At 35.2% G+C, this 21,193-nt stretch overlaps 2 protein-coding genes across 5 annotated transcripts in view; one reads left to right on the forward strand and one right to left on the reverse strand.

Annotated features, from left to right (window-relative positions):
• TMTC3 (transmembrane O-mannosyltransferase targeting cadherins 3) overlaps positions 1-2,645 on the reverse strand; it is a 35,252-nt gene extending 32,607 nt beyond the window's left edge. Inside the window, exons 1-2 of one of the 3 annotated variants that reach the window (XM_032185093.1) lie at positions 2,585-2,644; positions 180-382 (exon numbers count right to left, since the gene is read on the reverse strand). The gene's annotated coding sequence lies outside the window, so the exon portion shown is untranslated. Of the gene's footprint in view, positions 1-179; positions 383-2,584 lie in introns of all 3 variants that reach the window. The other 2 variants (XM_032185110.1, XM_032185102.1) reach the window with 2 other exon arrangements.
• A 336-nt stretch (positions 2,646-2,981) lies between these two features.
• The window catches only part of CEP290 (centrosomal protein 290), a 56,661-nt gene continuing 38,449 nt past the window's right edge, over positions 2,982-21,193 (forward strand). For both annotated transcript variants that reach the window (XM_032180687.1, XM_032180694.1), the window contains exons 1-21: positions 2,982-3,021; positions 5,041-5,097; positions 5,682-5,802; positions 5,937-6,014; positions 6,793-6,862; positions 7,064-7,110; positions 7,455-7,598; positions 7,833-7,886; positions 8,782-8,934; positions 9,290-9,472; positions 9,829-9,918; positions 9,994-10,116; positions 11,513-11,636; positions 12,180-12,352; positions 13,334-13,496; positions 14,217-14,317; positions 14,408-14,495; positions 14,968-15,080; positions 18,197-18,281; positions 19,116-19,258; positions 19,866-20,030. In XM_032180687.1, coding sequence (XP_032036578.1) covers positions 5,701-5,802; positions 5,937-6,014; positions 6,793-6,862; positions 7,064-7,110; positions 7,455-7,598; positions 7,833-7,886; positions 8,782-8,934; positions 9,290-9,472; positions 9,829-9,918; positions 9,994-10,116; positions 11,513-11,636; positions 12,180-12,352; positions 13,334-13,496; positions 14,217-14,317; positions 14,408-14,495; positions 14,968-15,080; positions 18,197-18,281; positions 19,116-19,258; positions 19,866-20,030 — 2,199 coding nt within the window. In that variant the 5' untranslated portion in view covers positions 2,982-3,021; positions 5,041-5,097; positions 5,682-5,700. The remainder of the gene's footprint in view (positions 3,022-5,040; positions 5,098-5,681; positions 5,803-5,936; positions 6,015-6,792; positions 6,863-7,063; positions 7,111-7,454; positions 7,599-7,832; positions 7,887-8,781; positions 8,935-9,289; positions 9,473-9,828; positions 9,919-9,993; positions 10,117-11,512; positions 11,637-12,179; positions 12,353-13,333; positions 13,497-14,216; positions 14,318-14,407; positions 14,496-14,967; positions 15,081-18,196; positions 18,282-19,115; positions 19,259-19,865; positions 20,031-21,193) is intronic.

A 21,193-nucleotide genomic window follows, 5' to 3' on the forward strand; every position in this document is an offset into this window, starting at 1 on the left:
GTGGCTTAACATGGATGCCTCACTCTTCCACCAGGGAGCTCTGCTATGGAACTAAAATGATTCCCGGCTCCAGAACTACAAGCATGTATTCTCACCAAACAACGATCAACTTACATAAGTGTTATATAGACAGAGATGTCAAGGCAGAAAAAAAAAATAAAAAAAAAATATTAACTCACTTGCTCTAAGCCACTCTGCATTTTAAACATTTTGCCACTTTATGTGGGATTTACGTTTCCATTTCACTCTTTTCGTTTTCATTTTTCACGCCTCCCTCAATATCTACTTTAGTTCTGCATCGATCTTCATTTGCTGCACTACAGAATTATAACCAAGATGTAGTTACACTGCCAGTATATGTAATCAGTATTTTATCTTGATTCTGTAACAGAAGACCACAAAAAAAAAAAAAAAGCTAAAACACATTAAACAGTTATATTAGCCTCTACAGCTTATTAAGCTACAGAAGAAGATAAAAAAAGATGTTTCTATTCAGAGGCATCTTAACATAGAACAGTTTGGCTTGGAAGGGACCTTAAAGACCATCTAGTTCCAGGGACACCTCCCACCACACCAGGTTGCCCAAAGCCCCATCCAGCCTGGCCAGTGATGGGGCATCCACAGCTTCTCTGGGCAGCCTGTGCCAGTGCCTCACCATTCTCTGAGTGAAAAATTTCTTCCACATATCTAATCTAAACCTACACTCTTTTAGTTTAAGGCCATTACCCCTTGTCCCATCACTCTACTCCCTGACAAAGAGTTCTTCCCCAGCTTTACTGTAGGCCCCCTTTGGGTACCAGATGGCTTCAATGAGGTCTCCAGGGAACCTTCTCTTCTTCAGGCTGAACAATCCCAACTTTCTCAGCTTGTCTTAGTAGGAGAGGTGCTCCAGCCCTCTTATCAGCCTCTTAGATCTCCTCTGGAACTACTCTAACAGGCTGCTACTGCTACAAGGTCTTCCCAGAGCCTTCTCTTTTTCAGGCTGAACAACGCCAGCTCCTTCAGCCGGTCTTCAGAGGAAGATGCTCCAGCTCTCTGATCATCCTTGTGGCCCTCCTCTATGTCCTTGTGCTGGGGGCCCCAGAGCTGAACGCAGGGCTCCAGGTGGGACAAGAGCAGAGCGGAGGGGGACAATCACCTCCCTCACCCTGTTTGCCACACTGCTTTTGATGCAGCCCAGAATACAGTTGGCTTTCTGGGCTGCAAGCACACACTGCCAGCTCATGTTGAGCTTTTCATCCATCAACACCCCCAGGTCCTTCTCCTCAGGGCTGCTCTCAATCCATTCTCTGCTCAGCTTGTGCTTGGGACTGCCCTGACCTAGGTGCAAGACCTTGCACTAGGCTTTGTTGAACTTCATGAACGTAACAAATGGGTGATTTTATTTCCTAAATCACAGGGGAATCAAAATCCATTTTCCGAAAGCTCATTTTGCAGCAAGGCAGCATTATTCTCTGTGGGTCCCCTGCTTCACCTATAAAGTCACTTCTGTTAAGAATTCATTGTTTTACACTCAATCATGACCAATTTTATTTTTTGCAATATTTTGAATTTTAGAAATACAATCCAGTCCCTCTTCCTTTTCCTTTCTTTACCGAAAGGGTTGTTAGGTATTGGAATGGGCTGCCCAGGGAAGTGGTTGAGTCACCATCCCTGGAGGTCTTTAAAAGTTGTTTAGATGTAGACCTTAGTGATATGGTTTAATGGAGCACTTGTTGGTGGTAGGTCAGAGGTTGGACTCGATGATCTTGGAGGTCTCTTCCAACCTAGATGATTCTGTGATTTCTCTCCCCTAACCACGAAGTTTACTCTTTTTACATAGAGAGATGTAACTAACCAACCTCTGGGTCAGATATAAGACTTTACCTTCAATCAACAGTTAAGGCTTACGACATGACCAGAACAAGTTACGTAATTAGGTGTGTCGAGCATCTTGCATCTTGTCAGCCTTCATTAAATAGCAATGCTGATTAAGCAATCGCAATGAAGAGAAGTATGATTAATCCAGAAGGTAAAAAACAAAAGATTACCACCTTGTCTTTTGATTAAAAAACAACAACAAAAAAAAAGAATTATCTTCAGCTTTTAACACACCCGTTGAATGAACACATAACATCTAAAAACACTTCAAGTAGTTGCTAGTTTTCCGTTTTTATTTAGGATGCGTTCACGCCTAGTTAGCTGTAACAGGGGACCCCGAACCTTTTGGGCCGTCGGACCACTACCAACGCTCAGCCCCCCTCGCCGGCTGGCAGCGCTCACGGGACCCCGGCAGTTTTATGGATGCAGCCCTCCGGGGCCCGACCAGCGGCTACCTGGAGGCCGAGGCCACGCAGACAGGCGCACACACACACCCCGGCACGGCCCGGGAGAGGGCACGCTGCCTCCGGGGCAGCCCCCGTTAGGAAATCCACGGAAAGGCGCGGAGCGGGCCGGGGAAGCTCGGGGGACCGAGGCCGCACCGAAGCGCGACCCCAAGCAGCGGGGAGCACCACCGCGGGCAGCGGCGGCACCGCCGAGCCCTCCCCCGGGACCCTGCGAGCAGAGAGCAGCCCCTGCCTGCCGCCGCCACCGCCCGCCCTACCTGACTGAGACCGTCGCGGAGCCGCCGCCGCCGCCCCCAGCTGGCGCTGCCCAAGCAGAGGATGCCGGGACAGAGCTCCCCTCGGGGCCCCGGGGTGTGCCGGGAGCCGCGCGACATGCTGGGACTCGTAGTCCGCCGCGAGGCCCGCGTCTCCTTCTCTCTCCCCGCCCCTGCGCGTCTCCCGGTTCCAGGCACCGGAGACGCCGGGCGAGGCTGCGGGCATCGCCTGGCAGCGGCCTCCGTTGTCGCCGCCGCCGCCCTGGCGGAGCGGTGAGGCCAAGGGGCGGCCCGAGGGGCTGCGGCCGGGGCCTGCGCTGCCGACGGCCGGGGGGAGGCGGGCGGAAGGCGGCTGGGGCCGGGGGACCAGCAGGGGGGGCCCTGCTCCTCTCCCTGCGGAGGTGTCTGGGGGCCGTTGCCGTGAGCGGGTCGGGCAGTCCGTGAGTTCCGCAGGGTCTGAAACGGGGGCAGGGCGGGGACGTCCTGCAGGGACGGCGGTCGGTCTGTCCCTGCGGCATCTCGGGAGGGAGTGTGGCAGTTGGAAGGAAATGGGGGCCCTGCACAAGGAGCTCTGTGGTGGGGATGTGGTGCTCTGTAGAGCTAGTGTATTGGAGCTAGTCTGGGTGACCTAGTTTGGAAATCCTAGGTAGCTTAATCTAGGTGAGCTCCGCTAAACTAACAGAAAGTTAGTGCGTGTCCCACCTGTCTTTGCTGCTTCTTGATATTCAGTCTCGCTCAAGTATCTGTGACTGTGATATGCCTTCTACACACCATTATGGAAGAGGAGCAGGTGTTTGTGTTGATGCCCAGTGTCCCTGGGATGGTGAGGAATCTCTGTGGTGCTTGGGCTGCCTCTGCTTTGCACGGTCTCTTGTAGGCCCTCCTGAATATCCTATCAAGTTCTGATAGTATGTGAATGTGCCCAGCACTCCTATTTTATCAGTACTTACAGAACTTTATAACATCAGGCTATTTTTTGTATGTTTGGTGCCTAAAGAAAGTCAAGAAAATGTTGTGATGGCTACCATTAAAAGCATATATGTTTCACATTTTTTAGAGCCCTGATCTCCTTGTTTCACCTCACAGACCTTCTGTCAAAGGTCTGTACACACATTCTACCAAGCGGAAGGAATCAGCTGAATTTTAGGAAGAATTCACTTCCCTTTTATTGTCCTCCAATATGCATATACTGTAAAACATACTCCACACTTCACACTTGTGCCCCCCCTATATCTTACTGTAGATGGTTTCCCAACAATTTTGATTATTTTGTTTATATCTCTCTTCCTTTTGATACCGTTTCAAGACTGATACTTTCTTAAAGACATTTTATAAGTTAAGGAAAAGGAATTTTAAATGAGAAAGGTAGGGAAAGATCAACAGTTGTAAGGTTGTGCTTTTACTCTCAGAATAGATTTGATAGTCATATATTTATTTTCTACGTCTCATTAAATGTTGAAAACTATATTAGTGTTAAAAATATATTAGTTAATCCAAGTAGCACTGGATGAACTGAAAAACTGAGAATACCAAGACCAGTTATGCACCTGCATGTAATTTTCTTGTATTTTCCTTTGTCATCTACAACAAAACAGAAAAGCAATTATGTATATATAATAATAGAATAGTTTGGGTTGGAAGGAACCTTAAAGAACACCCAGTTCCAATCCCCCTGTCATGTGCAGGGACACCTCCCACCAGACCAGGTTGCCCAAAGCCCCATCCAGCATGGCCTTGAACACTTCCAGGGATGGGGCATCCACAGCTTCTCAGCCTGTGCTTCACCATATTCTGAATAAAGAATTTCCTCCTTATATCTGATCTAAACTTACCTTCTTTTAATTTAAAGCTATATCATCCTTACCAAGTCATGTTTTTTATGGAATGTGAGGTTTCTAAAACATTTAATGAACACTGAAGAAATGATAAATACAGGGGGCTCTGAAGTAATTCGCATATTCAAAGAAGATGAGGAAAGGGTGATTTTTCTCTTCCCTTAGGGGTAAAGGTAGATTTCAGAGTTTTACAGCTCTTCTCTCAGGTTGCTCAGGAATATGTTCTGTGAAAGTAATACCTGTTCAGACTTTCATTAAAGGTGGAAGTTTCAGTTGTTGAATGTTTAAATGATGAACAGTGAATGAGGGAACAGATCTTGAGATACGCTTAGCATAAACCTTTGTTATGGTTATTGATTCAGCTTGATTTTTTCCAGTAAAATATATATCCTTTTTGCATCATCAAGTTTATTGAATATTAATAAATTAAGCATCCTAGTTGGTTTTATTATTGTTTTCTTAATTTTCCTAACCATTTATACTATATTTATAATTTAAGGGCAACATGTAAATAAATTTTTGAAATGTGACGGAATCTGCTTTTTAAGGTTTGGCAATATAGGTCAGAGACAGCTCTGAAAAACATAATAATCCAAGTCTTCCAATCTCTTTTGTCTTTTTCAGGCATTGCATTGACTTCCAGGTACATGACAAGTCACCGTCACCTATAGCATCTGGCTGGTAAGCAGTAGAGTAAAACAAAACTGTGCATTACTTCCAATTTATATATTTGTCAGTTTGCAGTCCTGTCTCAATTCAAGTATTCTAATCAAAAGGAAAGGATGCTTAATGCAAGAGTTTAGTATCTTAGAAATTAATATCAAGAAATGGACGCTTGTAGCATCAGACTGAAGCAGGTGTTGGTTAAATATATAGGAAATAACAATTTTATCAATATAAGGAGATTTTTATCATGCAAGGGCAGATTCAAGAGAAATTGGGAAGAACTGAATAACATTTAGAAGTGAAAATTGAGGTTTCACATGCATCTTGATGTTCAGGGTTTGAATCACAAATTCTTTGATTTTGCATGATCTAATTTTAACTTAAAACATGGTTTCACTGTAGTCTACGTAGACTATAGTCTACTTATTTACAACGGAGCAAAATGTGAACTGAATGTTAATCAGTACATTTATTAAAAAATCCATATGGTTATTAATATCATTTTGTGTTGTTCACTAGCCTCCTTTAAGTCATATGATAAACAACTGATGGGCAGTGCTAATGTCTCATAATTGTTATTTCTATATTTTTTTTCCAAGAAAATACTATAAAATCAATATGGCACCCATTTTAGATTGGAAGAAGCTTATGAGAGTTGATCCAGATGCTTTGCCTAGTCAAGAGGAACTGGCAGACAAATTGCTAGAGACTGTGTCCAAGGTATTCAAGGGGAAAACAGAACATACTAGTTTTGCTATGCATTCTCCTCTATACTCTCTTGTCTGACACATACATAAATGCTTTATTTTCTGAATTTCATCGATATTTGTATAAAAACACTGTTGTCTCTTTAGGTTGATGGGAAAAACTTGAAAAATGAAACTCCTGAACAGTTGATACATCTTTTTAAAATTACTCAGTCACTAATGAAGGTTTGTATTAATCCTCACTTACTACAGTTCCGTAGGTACATCTGCTTATTTTTTATTTCAATGAAAACGTGATTACTTTTTTTTTTTTTTTTTCCTCTCTTTTCCTGAATTAAGTGTACTGGTTACTCTTAACAAGGATTTGTGTACTAAATGTGTGCGTGCAACAGAGTAACTGTTTGCAGCAGCTGGGGTTATGGCATGTATCAGTGGGAAGTGAAGTGAATGGGTGAACGTAGTTATGTAGTTAGGGAATCTTAGTTTTACAGGTAATGCAAAGATATTTCACAAATAAGTTAGATGTAGTAAGTAATTTATTATGATTTTAACTTTAATCAAAGTTTTTATGGTAGGGTGATGTTTTGGAGTAACTTTAAAACTGTCACTGCAAATGTAAGAAACTTGTCTACCCTAAAACTGGTCCTGTAAGTCTATTGCATTTTGTATTTACTCATAAACATACCAAAATCAAGAAATAAAAGCTGCACAGGTTAGCACATTGGTTTTATTTTTTTTTTTAATTATTATTTTTATTTTTTATCACTATTCTCAGCTACATGCTTTTGAATGTTCAGACAGCTGCTTAGAATAAATTACTAAAGAAAATATTTCAACGGTCTGAAGTTCTTAATTGTAGGGAAAATGAGCGGTTTCCTTTGTTTGAAGAGAAAAATGTTCTTTTGTAAATGTTTTCATACTTCTAAATGCATGGTCCATGAAATACTCTTTTAATTTATGTTAGTAAATCTTTTTTCTTTGCTTACTATGCTTTTTTTGCCAGATGAAAGCTCAAGAGGTGGAGCTGGCACTGGAGGAAGTTGAAAAAGCTGGGGAAGAACAAGCCAAATGTGGTAAGTAAACCTTAAGCTATTCATAAATGATTTGTTAAATATAATATATTTGTTTCTTTTTAATTTAACAGAGTGAATAAAATACTGACTGATAAAAAGTCAGTTGCTTCAGAGGGGCCAAATATTTAAAGGCTGCGAAGTTAACATTGTTGCTTTATGTACTTTGCTGGTTAATTCTCTGTGTCTACTCTATTTTAACAGAAAATCTATTTAAAACAAAAATGATGAAGCTGGAAAATGAATTAGAGGTATGTTTTAAAATTTTGTTTATAGAATGCTGCTTTTTATATTTTTTACAATACTGTTTTAAATAGCTAAGGAAACATAATAGCCATAAGTTTTATTTAATTCTTTTTACTAGCTTATGAATATTTACCAGCCTCCTTTTTAAAAAGACTTGTATCTACAATAAAATTGTCTTTATTTGAATAAATCATTTTTTTTTTAATTAATTCTTTTTTATCTTTTTTTCAAAAAAGAAGCTAGTGAGACCTTCCTGTTGCTTTTCTTGAACATTAGGCTTAGTATCCCTCCCCTCCCGCTATTTTAAAGAACAGTACTATATTTATTATATCGTTTTAATGCTCTTAAGATGGCACAAAGATCTGCTGGTGGTCGTGATACTCGTTTTTTGCGTGATGAGATCCGCCAACTGGAGAAACAAGTAGAACAAAAAGAGAGACAGTTAACAGAAATAGAAAAGGAATTGGAAAAAGAGAAGAAAGTGAATGAACAGGTAAGAATGGCTTGAAATCTCTAAACCAGTTCTGGAACTGTGTTTGAAAATTTCATGTTTTGAAAAGAGCCTCTGAAATCTAAAAAAATAAAAATAAAAATAGGACCACTGTGCATTCATTTTCTGTTTTGTTTCTGGGTTCGTTGCTTTCATAGTTTACGTATATAGTATACATATGCATGTATATTGCTAACAATACACACACACAATAAGAATTTTATCATCTTATTCTAGCTTTCTCTTCGAAATGAAGATACAGAAAATGAAAACATCAAATTAAGGAGAGAGGTTAGTAAAGAATTAATACTGATAAACAATATATATTATTAGTTTTCTACATATTTTGGGGGAGTGATATGGTATTTAATTCTGTTCTAGATTATCTCCTAGGTACTGGTACAAATAGATTATTAGATTTTAATCAGATTTCACAAATTTATCATAGATCTGTTCAAGGGAAACTTAGTTCATTGAGGTTAGGAGCTGTCTATGCTTGAATTTACACAGCCCTAAAATACTTGGGCTTTGGACTTTGTCTTCTTGAGCAGTTAGTATTTTTCGTAAATTCTATTGACAAATAGATTTGATGAATAGTGGACAGGATTTGGTTTAAGCTTGCTGCTTTTGCTAAGATAATTTTTTTACAAAAAGTAGCTAATATAAGAACAAATTAAAGATAGAGTTAACATTCTTTAATACTTTTTTCTTAAATCAATCTCTTAAAACATTTTTTCTGGTTGTTTTTATACCTTTATTACCTCTAATCTTGGTCTGTGGCAGAATAAAATGGACAGCAACAATTACAATTAATGTTCTGGTGGAACCTTGAGAATTCCTCAGATGTGCCCATTTACCTACATGCATGTATGTATGCATATACACACATGCACAGGTATATGGAAAATTTTCCTTTGTTTGGACTTTATGTTGATTCCTATTTAGAATTCTAAAACAAAGATAATCTAATATTTTTCATGCTTTATTTTCTTGGTCTTGTTCTCTCCTTTTTAATCTGAAGAAAAAACAAATAAAGAAAAAGGTGAGGCTTCTTAAGTTTTTAAAAGCAGACAGTAGGAATTTGTATGGTGTTTGTCTTAGCTCTTTGTGTTAGCTTATCAGAAAAGCAACAACTTTGTCTTCAGCTCTTCAAAATAGATTTATTTTTTGATTGCTTTCTGTGCAGAATGAACAATTACGTCAGGATGTAATTGACTATCAGAGGCAAATAGATTCTCAAAAAGAAACAGTTCTGTCACAAAGAGGAGATTATTCTGATTACAGATCTCAGTTGTCCAAAAAGAACTATGAGCTTGTCCAGTATTTGGATGAAATTCAGGTAAAATGGATGCTGTTGAGTATGTCTTTCTGACAATAGTATTTTTCATAAAGCTATGCCAATTTACAGACTAAGTGACACGGGGCAAGGGAATATCTAATGCATTTGGGTTCTGTGATTCATAAACTCTCAATCTGTGAATGTCTGAGGTATTGAAGTTACTGACACGGGTCTTTTAGAGTAATTTTTTAGCACTTAGTCATTAGGATTTGTTGAAATTGAGGATCCAGAGGTGAAATGCTCTCTTCTGTGCTAATTTATACTTTCTAGCATTACATTTAAGGTAGCTTTCAATTACTGGTTATTCAGGTATTAAGATGCATACTTTTTAAAAGCAGTTGCTTTAATTCTGCAGAATTTGACTGAAACTAATGAGAAGTTAGACATTCAAAACCAAGAAATGAGAAAGAATCTTGAGGAATCAGTGCAAGAAATGGAGAAGATGACGGATGAATATAATAAAATGAAACTAATTGTGCAACAATCTGATACTGTTATGGATCAGTTAAGAAAGGAGAAAGAACAGTACAAATTTCAAGTAAGAACTAACTTATATTATTGAATATATTTTTTTGCTTTTATATTGTATCATCATATTTTTCTGTAAATTCAAAAATGTTCAACAACTCCAGTTAAAGCACACTGCTGAAATACTTACTAAAAATAATGTGATCTTTAACCTTGATGCAAATTTTAAAACTTCATTGCAGATCACAAAATACTTTCATAAAGAATGTTAGAGTTCACGTGTTCTAGGAACCAGAACTATACCTTGCTGCCATAATGCTTTTCTGCTAAGTTGTATGTGTGCATTTGTTTGTGTGTGTGTGTATGTGCATGTTGTTTAAGCAAAACACTTTTGTGATACCATATTGATCCAAATTGCATCTCTAGGTCCAGGAGCTTTCAGACCAGCTGAAAGCAAAGAATGAGGAAGATGATCCACTCATGGCAGCTGTAAATGCAAAAGTTGAAGAATGGAAGGTACTTCTAATACTTCTTCGCTAATTTTTAGGAATTGCTTCAAGTATTCTGATGGTATTTTATCTTCCTTTTCAGAAAATCTTAGCTTCAAAAGATGATGAACTCATAGAATATCAGCAAATGTTGTTTAACATGAAAGAGGAAATAAAAATGGCCCGTCTTGATGTAGACAGAAACAGTATACTGGCCCTTCAGCAGGTACAGTCCATGTGATAAATTACACACACAGAAATTACCATTCTTTAGGTAAGCTAGTGACCAAGTAATTTAGTCTTTCCTAGTTTGCAAAGACCAGAATCTGTGTCATTTGAGAATTACAAGGCAGATTGATTTATTCCACTATGAGGTTAGCTTAATATTGCACAAATGAATGTTCCCTTTCTGTATAAATGGAGCTTTTGGTAGTTGGTTCTGTTACTTTCATATTTATCTTTTCTAACTATTACAAGAATGACTGTTTTAACACCTAAGCATCCAGAATATAATGCTGTTAAATTACAGTAAATTGGTAAGTTAAGGAAAAGTCTTACTTAGAGGTTTTAGCTTTTGTGTCCTCTTGTCTTGCTTGGTGCTATACCGTTCAAGTTTGTGGTTCAGCATGTTATAGAGCTAGCTGAATTAAGTGCCTCTTTTATTAATCTCAAATTAGATTCTTCATGATCTTATATTTCCCCACTTTATTGAAAAACTATAAAACATTCAAAAAATCTCACAGCCCTTTAGGAGCCCCAATATCAAACAATATGCTTTCCATAATGTATACATATTAGAAGGATTTCCAGCCTTCTTCAAGTGTTTTTTGAATAAATGTATCATTACGTATAGTCTTACAGAAAAAAAAAAAGTATTAAAAACAAACAAAAAAATTAAGTTCCAATTAGCCTCTGATGATCAGAAGGCAAAAGCATCTGAAAAGATCTTTGATAAGCAGTTATGCAGTCTGTTTTTAGCTGACTAGATTGCTGTAAAAGTTGCTTTTTTGGATGACAGTCATGAGCATGTTATTCTGAACAGTTTTATGGAAATAAGCGTATTTTTAAATAAGGCTTTTAAAAATTAAATCAAGTTACAGTTTTTTTTTTTTGTGTAGTAACACAAAATGGATCAAACTTGTTATGGTTCAATATATATTCACATATGAAAGGGTTATAGTTAGGTCTTTACAATTTTGCTTATTTTTTTTGTAATTATTTTCTGAAACTTTTTTCCAAGTCTATTTTTTCTTTTTATATATGTATTTATTCAGTGTCAGTGTGATAGTGTTGTGTGAATGCTTTATTTTTACTCTTTCTTTTATTTTTCCTGCTTTGCCTTTATCTATCCAACTTCTAGATAATATCTGAACTCTATGTTGTAAGTACAGTATGTTATGTTTGCTTGTTATATAATTTTATTGGGTCTTTTTATTAGCTGCATTTCATTTCTCCATTTTGATTTTGAAGCAATGTGGTGTTCTGTATTGGTAGTTTCCCCGTCAGTAAAAAAATTTATGGAGCTTTTTTTTTTTTGTGTGTGTGTGTGTGTGTAATGTGCCAAAGTGAGATGGTCAGTGAAGAATTTCTTCTTATTTTTTTTTTTTTTTTTTTTTTTTTAGGGTGTGCAAGAACGAGATGCTCAGATAAGACTTCTTACTGAGCAAGTCGAACAGTATACCAAAGAAATGGAACAAAATGCGTTTCTTATTGAGGAATTAAAAAATGATCTCCAAAAAGATAAAGGTAAGTTTTATTTTAAAGTATATTTAAAAGAAAATAAGAAGCAAAAAAATTGCCATATATTCTTTATTCTTTAGAAATACAGAAAAATGTTTGCCATATTTGAGTAATACTACTCCAAAATTTTTGTTCCTTTCCATTTATCAAGTATGCAAAATGGTTTAAATTTATTTACAGTACTCCAGTGGGTTTTAGAGGTAATATAGTGCCTAATAAAGCTATACCTGTATAGTTAATTAATGTTACATATATATGTAATAATGTTATATATTACATACTTTATAGGTTAGAGTATAAGATATGTCTCAGCTCAGCTTTGTAATGAGTTGCAAATGATTGCTAACATAATTCAAAACAAATTCCCTTTTGTGCATACTTGAGGGTTGTTTGATTGAATGATTTAAAAAAAAGCAATAATATATAGTCTTTTTTTAATTACTTAATTGAGAGCAGATAATGAAGATCTTTATAACATCATGTGAAGTGTTTCTTGCTGAGACAGCAAGAATTCTTGGTTGAATTGTTGATCAAGGTTTATCTTTCCAGGTCTCTCAACACTTGCTCAACAGAATCGTTTAGGAGAAATGCAGGAAAAGTTAAACTTGCTAGAAGAGAGAACAAAGGAGGCTGAGAAGTCTGCAGAACTAGCTGAAGCAGATGCTAAAGAAAAGGACAAAGAACTTGTTGAGGCTCTGAAACGAATGAAAGACTATGAACTGGTAAATAATTTGTCAGAGTGGACAGGCTATTTCATCGTATTTTTAGCAGATTATTTTCTGCTTGCATTTTTATTGACATTGTTCTAATTAGAACTTAAATGAATGACTTCTGATGCTATTTTCTTTTTCTTTCATTATGCCTTTAGAGGTTACTGATTGCATGTTTGTTAACCATACTTAACTTTTGCAAGTTAACAATTTTAGTGTATGAGTAGGGGCTTCTGAAACACGTTGAACATTAATTGAATTAACAAGATAGGATTCTTCAAAGAATCCTGTAATAAGAGGATTCAATATTGAAATATGTGGAGCTTACTGTGTAATCAGAAGATAGGTTTGTAGGAACTGATTTTATTCAGCAGCTCTGTTTGCAATAAGCACAGTGCTTACAGACTGGAAAACTTTTTTTTTCTTATTAAGTAAGGTTTTAGTGATTTGTTAATTTAAATAGTATGTATTAAAAATATTCAGATACCTCAGAAATTGTGTGTACAGTGAGCATAAAAAAGATAACATAAAAAAGATTAGCACTCTTTTGGTGAAATCTGTATTTATGATAAGTGGATTTCAAAGGTATTTTGGAGTTAAGCAAAACTGAAAGCCTTGGTGTCCTGCATTGCAATCATGAAAAATCACAGATAGTATGGCATTTTTTCTAGAAAATGTTGTTTGTGTAAAAAATAGGCATTGCAGTTAGGAATTACTGAATGCCATGGTCAGAAAAATGAATATGCTTTGCTTTAGTGGACATTGAGTCAACTCCTTTGAATCCCTATAATCTTCAGGATTTTTTTCACTTTACTATTGTCTTTCCATAATTTATCAGCGGTCTCCTATGCTTGTTAGTATAAGTTTTCAATCATAATATTTTCTTCTTGTTTTGTTTCCAAATAGTGTCATCAACTTTGTAAGGATGAAACACAGAGTCATAATTTATTTTTCCATGCGATCTGTTTATAATTCCCATTTGGATTTTTACAGGGAATATATGGTTTGGAAGAGGCTGTTGCTGAAATAAAGGATTTAAAAAAGCAAATCAAAATAAGAGATCACGAGATTGAAACGTTAATTAAGGAAGTCAATAAACTTGAACTGAAAATAAATGATTTTCTTGATGAAAATGAAGAGCTTAGAGAGCGCTTAGGTATGGTGTATCTGTTATATTTTCAATTTTTTATTGTGTAAGAATTGAAATAACATTGTGTCATGGACATTTTTACTATACCAAGTAACAACTTGGTATACTTATGTATTATATTAGCAGACTAATACCTATGTATTACTTATACAGACTAATACTTATGTATTAGTCTAATACTTATGTATTAGTCTGCTAATATTTGCAAGTAGTTTCAGTTAGGATAAAAAGAGTGTATGTACATGTCTAAAGTTTAGCTTACAGGTTGTAAGAGTGTAGAAAGCAGGGAAATAGGTTCCATGTTGCTTTTTTTGTTGTTGTTTTTGATTCATCCTTGATTATAGACTACTTACTTAGCTTCATAATACAGTATTTGGAAATCATACATAACTTATTGAAATTGTAATGCTAGATTGAAAACAGAGAGAAAAATTCAGAAGCTTATTTTTACATAAAGAAATCTAAACATAAATACAGTTAGTTTTAGGCAGTATTTTATTGTGGTTTGTTTATTTTTTAGTAACTAATGTAAAATGGTGCTTTCTTCTGCTGTTATTATGCAGAGCACGATGTGTAGAAATATGTGTATATTTAACCATCAGCACATTAGGTTTTTTTGTTCTACTTGACTGATTGTGTTGTTACTTAAATGGGCTACCTACTAATGACCATTAACATTAATGTTCCTCACAAATGAGTGATTATGCATCATATACTGTGTTTCAGGTCTTGAACCAAAGGCAATGATTGATTTAAGTGAATTCAGAAACAGCAAAGTACTAAAACAGCAGCAATATAGAGCTGAAAACCATATTCTTTTGAAAGAGGTAAGTGATAAATCATATTTTTGTGTAAGACCTACATAATAAAACTGCATTTGAATGGAGTGAAATACTTGTCTGTTAAATAATATGCAGATTGAAAGGCTAGAAGAAGAAAGAATTGAATTGAAAAAACAGGTTCGTAAGTTGGCTCAGGAGAAAGGAAGAAGAGTTGCAACAAATGGTAACGTATTTTTTTATAAAATATTCTTCAAGAAAATTCTGTCTGTAGTTACTAATATAGCTGTATTTTGTCTATTAATTCGCTTAAATTATAAGACAAAATAATTATCACTGAATCTGTAGGAAGAGGTTTTGTATTTCTGTAGTCTTACAGCCCCGTAGCTTTTTGACTTGTGATGGCTAGTAACGCATCACTGAGAGTCATGCCATTGTCTTGTAGTTCTTAGATATGGAATGATCTCACCATGATTTCCAGTAAATCTTTGTAATGGATTTGTTTCAGAAAACTTAAAAATTTAAATTCTGTGCCACCTAGGCAAACATAATCTACTCCAATGGAAAAGTTTACAGCTTCTTACCTTGCAGGTAGTTGAAAAATAGCACTCATATATAATAGCTTGAATATATTCCTTTGTTTGAAGACCCCCCCAAAAAAAATCATGATAATTTATTGTACATTTACTTGCAATTAGCATTGGACACTGCTGACATGCAGATAACAGATAGTTTTACTGAAGAGAAGTGGATGAATAAGAGGAAGCTTGATTTCTTGGACACCCATGATATTGCTGAAGTAAAGGCACAGGTAGGTTCATAAACCAAGTTCATAAGCATTTATTGTATTTCTGTTTCAAATAAATATAATATTGGTTTGTAAATATATTTTCAATTATTTTTATAAGCTTTTATTAACTGCTGTTAAAAAATCCCAAATTTTTCATTTGAATTTTTTTTTTGAATACTAATGAACATTTTTTATTTCTTGTGAGTACAGGCTAGCAACTCATGTAACACGGAAAGGAGAAACACATTTGCAGATAGAGAAGCACGAGTTAGCCTTTTGAAGTCAGAGAAAGATAGAGCTGAAAAGAGTAAGGCTGTGGGAAATCTACGTAGAAGAACTTGTGGCATACTTGGGAATTTAAATCACTTGGAAAAAAATAGAAATGCTTCTTTGCTTCATTTAGGTTCAAAACATGTGACAGAGTTGCAAGCAGTTAGTGACAACTGTAATTCAGAAACTCTTAGAATAAAAGAACTTTTCATATCACCAGAACTACGATTTACAGTGGCATCAGGGATAACAGATAATGCAGACATTACAGAGGTGTCAAAAGACACAAAATCAGACTGCACAGATTCATTTTCTATGTATCAGAGAATGTGGCAGACTTCAGAAGTAAATGACCAAAGTTACAGAAACAAAGCCTCTTTTCCAAATCAAGTGTCAGTAACTTCTAATTCAGATCAAAGAAGTGAGGAAAATTTTTGTGCATGTCCATCTCTTGGCCAAAGCTCTCCGATTTCTTGTGCATCTGTTCTTGGAAAGCCAGTAACTCTCAAAACACAAAGAATGACATTGAAGGATAAGCCAGATTATTTGCAAATGAAGTTCTCTGATTTAAATACCTTTCAAGAAGATGGAGAAGGAAGGAACTGTATAAAAGAATGTCTGCAGGTGAAAACTTTGGAAAGTGAATTTGAAAATGAACATTCAGAATACTCAGGTCAAGTAGATCCTGTTGAGTATCTCATACAGCAGTCGAAAAGGGAAGTAGCCTTTCTTAGATCACAGGTGAGGCTCCTGTATAATATGTGCGTGCTTATCTGTTGCAGTTATTTAGGAGATAAATTCAAATACCGAAGATATGTTAGTTTAATTTCATCTTTATTTAAATCTATGCGGTGATTCAAATAGAATTGGCACATTTTTTAAATTAGAACAAACAAATGCCCAAGTCATTAGTTTGCAGCTGATTTGTTGACTTAACGTCAAAAAATATAGTGATACATTTTCTTCCTGTCTGGAAAAAAATTGCAAAACACACGTGGACATCCCTATAGACAGGTATGAAGAGGGAATAGTTTTTATTCTATTATCTTACGTGCATTAGTGAAAACAAAATAATTATTTTCCTGCATACCACTTATTAATGCATAGATCTTTACCTCGCAAATGAATCAATGGTTGCAACTGTGTATTGAGCGACACAATTTGTGGATAATCATCTTAAAATGTTTTTAAGTACACAAACAAATATCACAGTGCTAATTTGCAAGTACTAGTTGAATAAAGTAGGGACTGATTCAGTCCTTCGACGTAAAAGAAGAGATTTCTGTTAAAAGATACAGATGTTATGTGACTAGACTACATCTAAAGAAAACAGATGGTGTAAAGTTAGACTTCTGGAATAAGAAAGGCCTTTCCTTCTGGGAAACTTCTAAAAAATTACTGAGTTTGTTCTTCTATCCTTTTATCTTGGTCAATTGGCAGAGAAATGGATAATATCCATCAGTTCTCAGAAAAACTGAAAATATTTTCAATGAAAAATTTAATTTATTAAAAAGATCCATAATGATAAAATACTTTAGGTTCTTAGTGGGGTTTTTGAAAACTTGCTAGAATCGTAACAAGAACAGATTGATTTCAGGATACTTGCTGTGTTTTATTTATATGATAAATGATATTTAAAAAAAAAAAATACTCTGGTAGCTTCCAAAATAGTTACTATAAGGTGCTGTGTTACTTTTTATATAGCGCAGATCTTTGTTTTTGGTACCTGAGAGATATCTGGGGCATGAATCAAGTCAGTTCCTGCAGAGTCTCACAGTCCTACCTGTGTTATACACTTGTAGACTGTTGTTCCAACTGCTGGATGACTAAGAGTTTGTGTTTTCCTGGACAGTATTGTATGGGGTATACCTTGTGTAATTCTTCTAGTAAATCTGTCTCTGTTGCACTTGCATTTCAGTCAGGAGATTCATATATGGGCTAGGAAGTTTTCATGACGGCATAGTCCCAATTTGAGAAAAAGCTGGGACTAGTACACTAGATGACTAAAATTATATTTTGAATGGATCTAGAAAACATGTTTGTTATTTGTCTCGGTTTTGATGAGGAAACATCATGGTTACCATAGATGAGATCAGAAAATAGGTTTTTCCTACCTTGAACTGAAATATTTTGGAACTGATTGAATTTCCGTTGAGCCCTGCTGAGCTATGGTCAGCATGTAAGTAACCGATTGAATAATAAATCTGTGTATGTCATGCATTTTTCTACTATACATCATTTTTTCCATGCTATGGGAGTATGCTTTTCTACTTTGGTTTCTCTTAAAATACTCTTAACCAAGCTACAGCATGAATAAAGCCTGTTAATTGCATTTTTAGTAGAAAAGAATAAGTGTGTTTTGATAATTTAGCAGATAGGTCTTGGAAATATAAACATTTATATAAAAATGGAGATAGAATCATATACTAATAACTTTTTTATTTTAAGAATGAGCAGATATACAGAGATTTGTTGATCAAGAATATGCTGAATAGTTATCCAGAATTACAGCTTGAAAAATGGAGAAGCCAGGCAGTGCAGGTAGTACAAGGTGTTTAAAAAAAAAAAAAAAAAAAAAAAAAAGGATATTTATATAAAGCTTATCTATGCTTTAAATACTTTTTTCCTGATGATTTTGTTGCTATAAATAATGATTTTGTTGCTATAAATTACCTTGATTGTTCCCATCATAGTAACACATTATTTCGGTTTGTATACTGCATCAGTGACTATGTCACTACCAAATATAATTAATTAGTAATATTTTTAAGTGTTTATTTTCATTTAACATTTCTTAACCATAGAGTCTTAATGAGAATTCTAATATTCCTAAATTACAATTGTTATTTTTCTTTTATTTTCTTTAGAATGAGTACCTTGCAAAAGAACTAAGTGAAAGAGAGAGAGATTTGGAAAAGAACAGGACTGTAATAGTCACATTTCAATCTAAATGTAAGTTGGAACATGTTTTAAAGCCAGGGAATGCTATCAGGTTCCTGCAGATTGTTTGATTATTTGTACTTTTTTTTCTTTGTGACTATGACCACAGCTATCCATCTGTACAGTTTCTTTTAAATGCAGTTTATTTTGGTATCTTTCACAATGATTGAATTTGCCTTGTACATGGAATGTTTTTATACAATTGTTCTGATAACCTTATGAATTGTGGAATTTTTGGTTGTGAATTGATTTAAATTGGTAACACAATGATTACAAAATAATATAAATAGCATTTGCAAACTGGAATTTCCTTGAATTCTCTTTAATGATGTTTTGTAAAAATATGTGTTTATATTTGTGTGTGTGTATAAAAACATGTTTAGTTTTGCTAATTTTAAACTTAAATTAATGGTAGTAGTACAAGAAACATAGTTTATTCATACTAAATCATTAAACTAGGATCTTTCCTAGTTTCCTTAAAACTCCATTTTTACACAGAAGCATTTCCAAGATCACCATATTTCTGGATCTGTGAAAGCTGATCAGACAAGCTACTAAAAAAGTGAAAACAGTGGCAGGAAATATTGAAGAATGGAAGGTTCAGTAAAGTCAAATGTTCCCATAAAGGATTTATCTGTTATTTTACTGATATTTCTCCAGCAAAATACACTGTTGGGAAGTACCTAGCAGATCTACTTTAAAATTCATAGTTATGTCTGTATATAATATGAACACTCTTCTTATATATCAAATCAAGAGGTATTATGATGAAATGTCTAACTCATTTAACAAAAAAACTAACTCATATTTTACTGCTTTTAGACACATTAACAATATTTATTACAGTAAAAGAATTATCAGAAGAGAATAAGCAACTTGAACAAGGAATGAAAGAAATATTGCAAGCTGTCAAGGAAATGCAGAATGATCCAAGTGTGAAGGGAGGAGAAACAGCCTTAACAATCCCTAGTTTGGACCGTTTAGTTAATGTAAGCTTGCTTGCTTATTTGACCTTATAGGATTTTTAGGTTATATAGATATATATATTTTATATTATTGGGTTATAGTATAATTAAATAGTAACTGGTATATACTTCCTTGCTTACAAGTGGGAGTACATAACATGATTCCTCTGTAAAAAGGCAAATGAAAAATATACAAGAAGAAATTGCCAACAGAAAAAAAAAATGAAAAAAATCTTCTATCCCTTCAGCTGGATGGTATAAAACTGTCCTGGTCAAGTTTATTGTCTTATACGTAAAGTTTAAGATTAATGCTCATTTACATGCCTTGTTGTTGTCAGTGTTCTTTGCATATCTGTACAGGACCTGAAGGAAATGTTGAAGAAAAATTACTTATTCAAACATCTTCCTGAAAAATTAGTATTTTCACAGGCAAATGCAATTATTTATATTATGGTATATGATATAAATTATGTGTCATCAGCAAACAAATTAGTAGATTTGAAAAAACTTAAAATGTCTTGCTTTTTTGGCTATATTTATGTAGCTTAAAACCGGTTCCAGTTTATTATGGAAAAACAAAGCTTTTCTCTGTTTTTTCTCTGTTTTGTTAATTTAATATTTACTGTGTTAGGCAATTGAATCAAAAAACACAGAGGGAATCTTTGATGCTAGTGTGCACTTGAAAGCTCAGGTTGACCAACTTACAGGACGAAATGAAGAATTAAGACAGGAACTGAAAGAGAGTCAGAAGGAGGCAACAAGTTTCTCTAATCAACTGGCAAATGCAAATGAAAAGGTATACAATTTATCTTTCATAAGTTAATTTGTACTTAAAAGTTTCTGCTATGATAATTTAGAACAAAAACACACACTATGATAATTTAGAACAAAAACACACAATGCATAAGATACTGGATTTAGCTTAAGTGAGCAGTGTGATTATAAATATATATATATATATATTTATAAACTGGTAAATAAATACATATATATTCAATATATATAATATATATAAAATCAATATATATATCATATATATATTGATTTACCAGTTTGCTCTTTTTAAGTTCAAATCTTACTCTTCTTAATGTTACTTCATCCTGTGAGTATCATATGATGTTGTACACCAAGCATGGCTGTCTTCTGGGGAGAGTTGTGCCAAAAAAAGGTTACAGGTTTCTATCTTCAGAAAGCCAGTAGTCTTGTATTTGTTTTTAATTTAAATAAATAACAGATTAAGTGTTCTAAAAGTGATGAATGATTCTGTAAAATCCTGTATCTTTTTTAGAATTTTATACTGGATTATTTTGAATGCTCCTTCCAAGGCAGGAATTAAGAGTGGAATTTTATTTTACAACAAGCAAAATTTAAATTTTCCCTTTAGAATATCTTTGGTAATACATAAAAGATTTGCCAGTAACTAATACTCTAGTAGACTCATAGAAAGGGACCTTAAAGATCATCTAGTTCCAACCCCCTGCTGTGGGCAAGGATGTCATCCAGTAGATCAGGTTGCTCAGGGTCCCGTCCAGCCTGGCCTTGAACACCTTCAGGGATGGGGAATCCACAGCTTCTCTGGGCAGCCTGTGCTGGTGCCTCACCACCCTCCTATTTCTTAGATAGGAGGAATATAACACTACTTTTTTAGTTTAAAATGGTTTCCCCATGTTATATCGCTACACTACCTGGCAAAGAGCTCACCCCACACCCCACATCTTTTCTGTAGGCTGTCTTTAGATATTAGAAGCCTACTATGAGGAATCTCCAGAGCATTCTCTTCTGCAGGCTGAACAAACCCAGCTCTCTCAGCCTGTGTTCATCCCTCTGATCATCCTCGTGGTCCTCCTCTGGACCTGCTCTTCATGTCTTAGAGACCCTAGAGCTGAATGCAATTCTGTAGAATACATTCTCTAGTAATATTCTGGAATAGTGTTTTTTGTACTGTTACACTAGAGAACT

This window comes from Aythya fuligula, chromosome 1 (assembly GCF_009819795.1).
Source record: "Aythya fuligula isolate bAytFul2 chromosome 1, bAytFul2.pri, whole genome shotgun sequence".
Classification (NCBI taxonomy): domain Eukaryota; kingdom Metazoa; phylum Chordata; class Aves; order Anseriformes; family Anatidae; genus Aythya; species Aythya fuligula.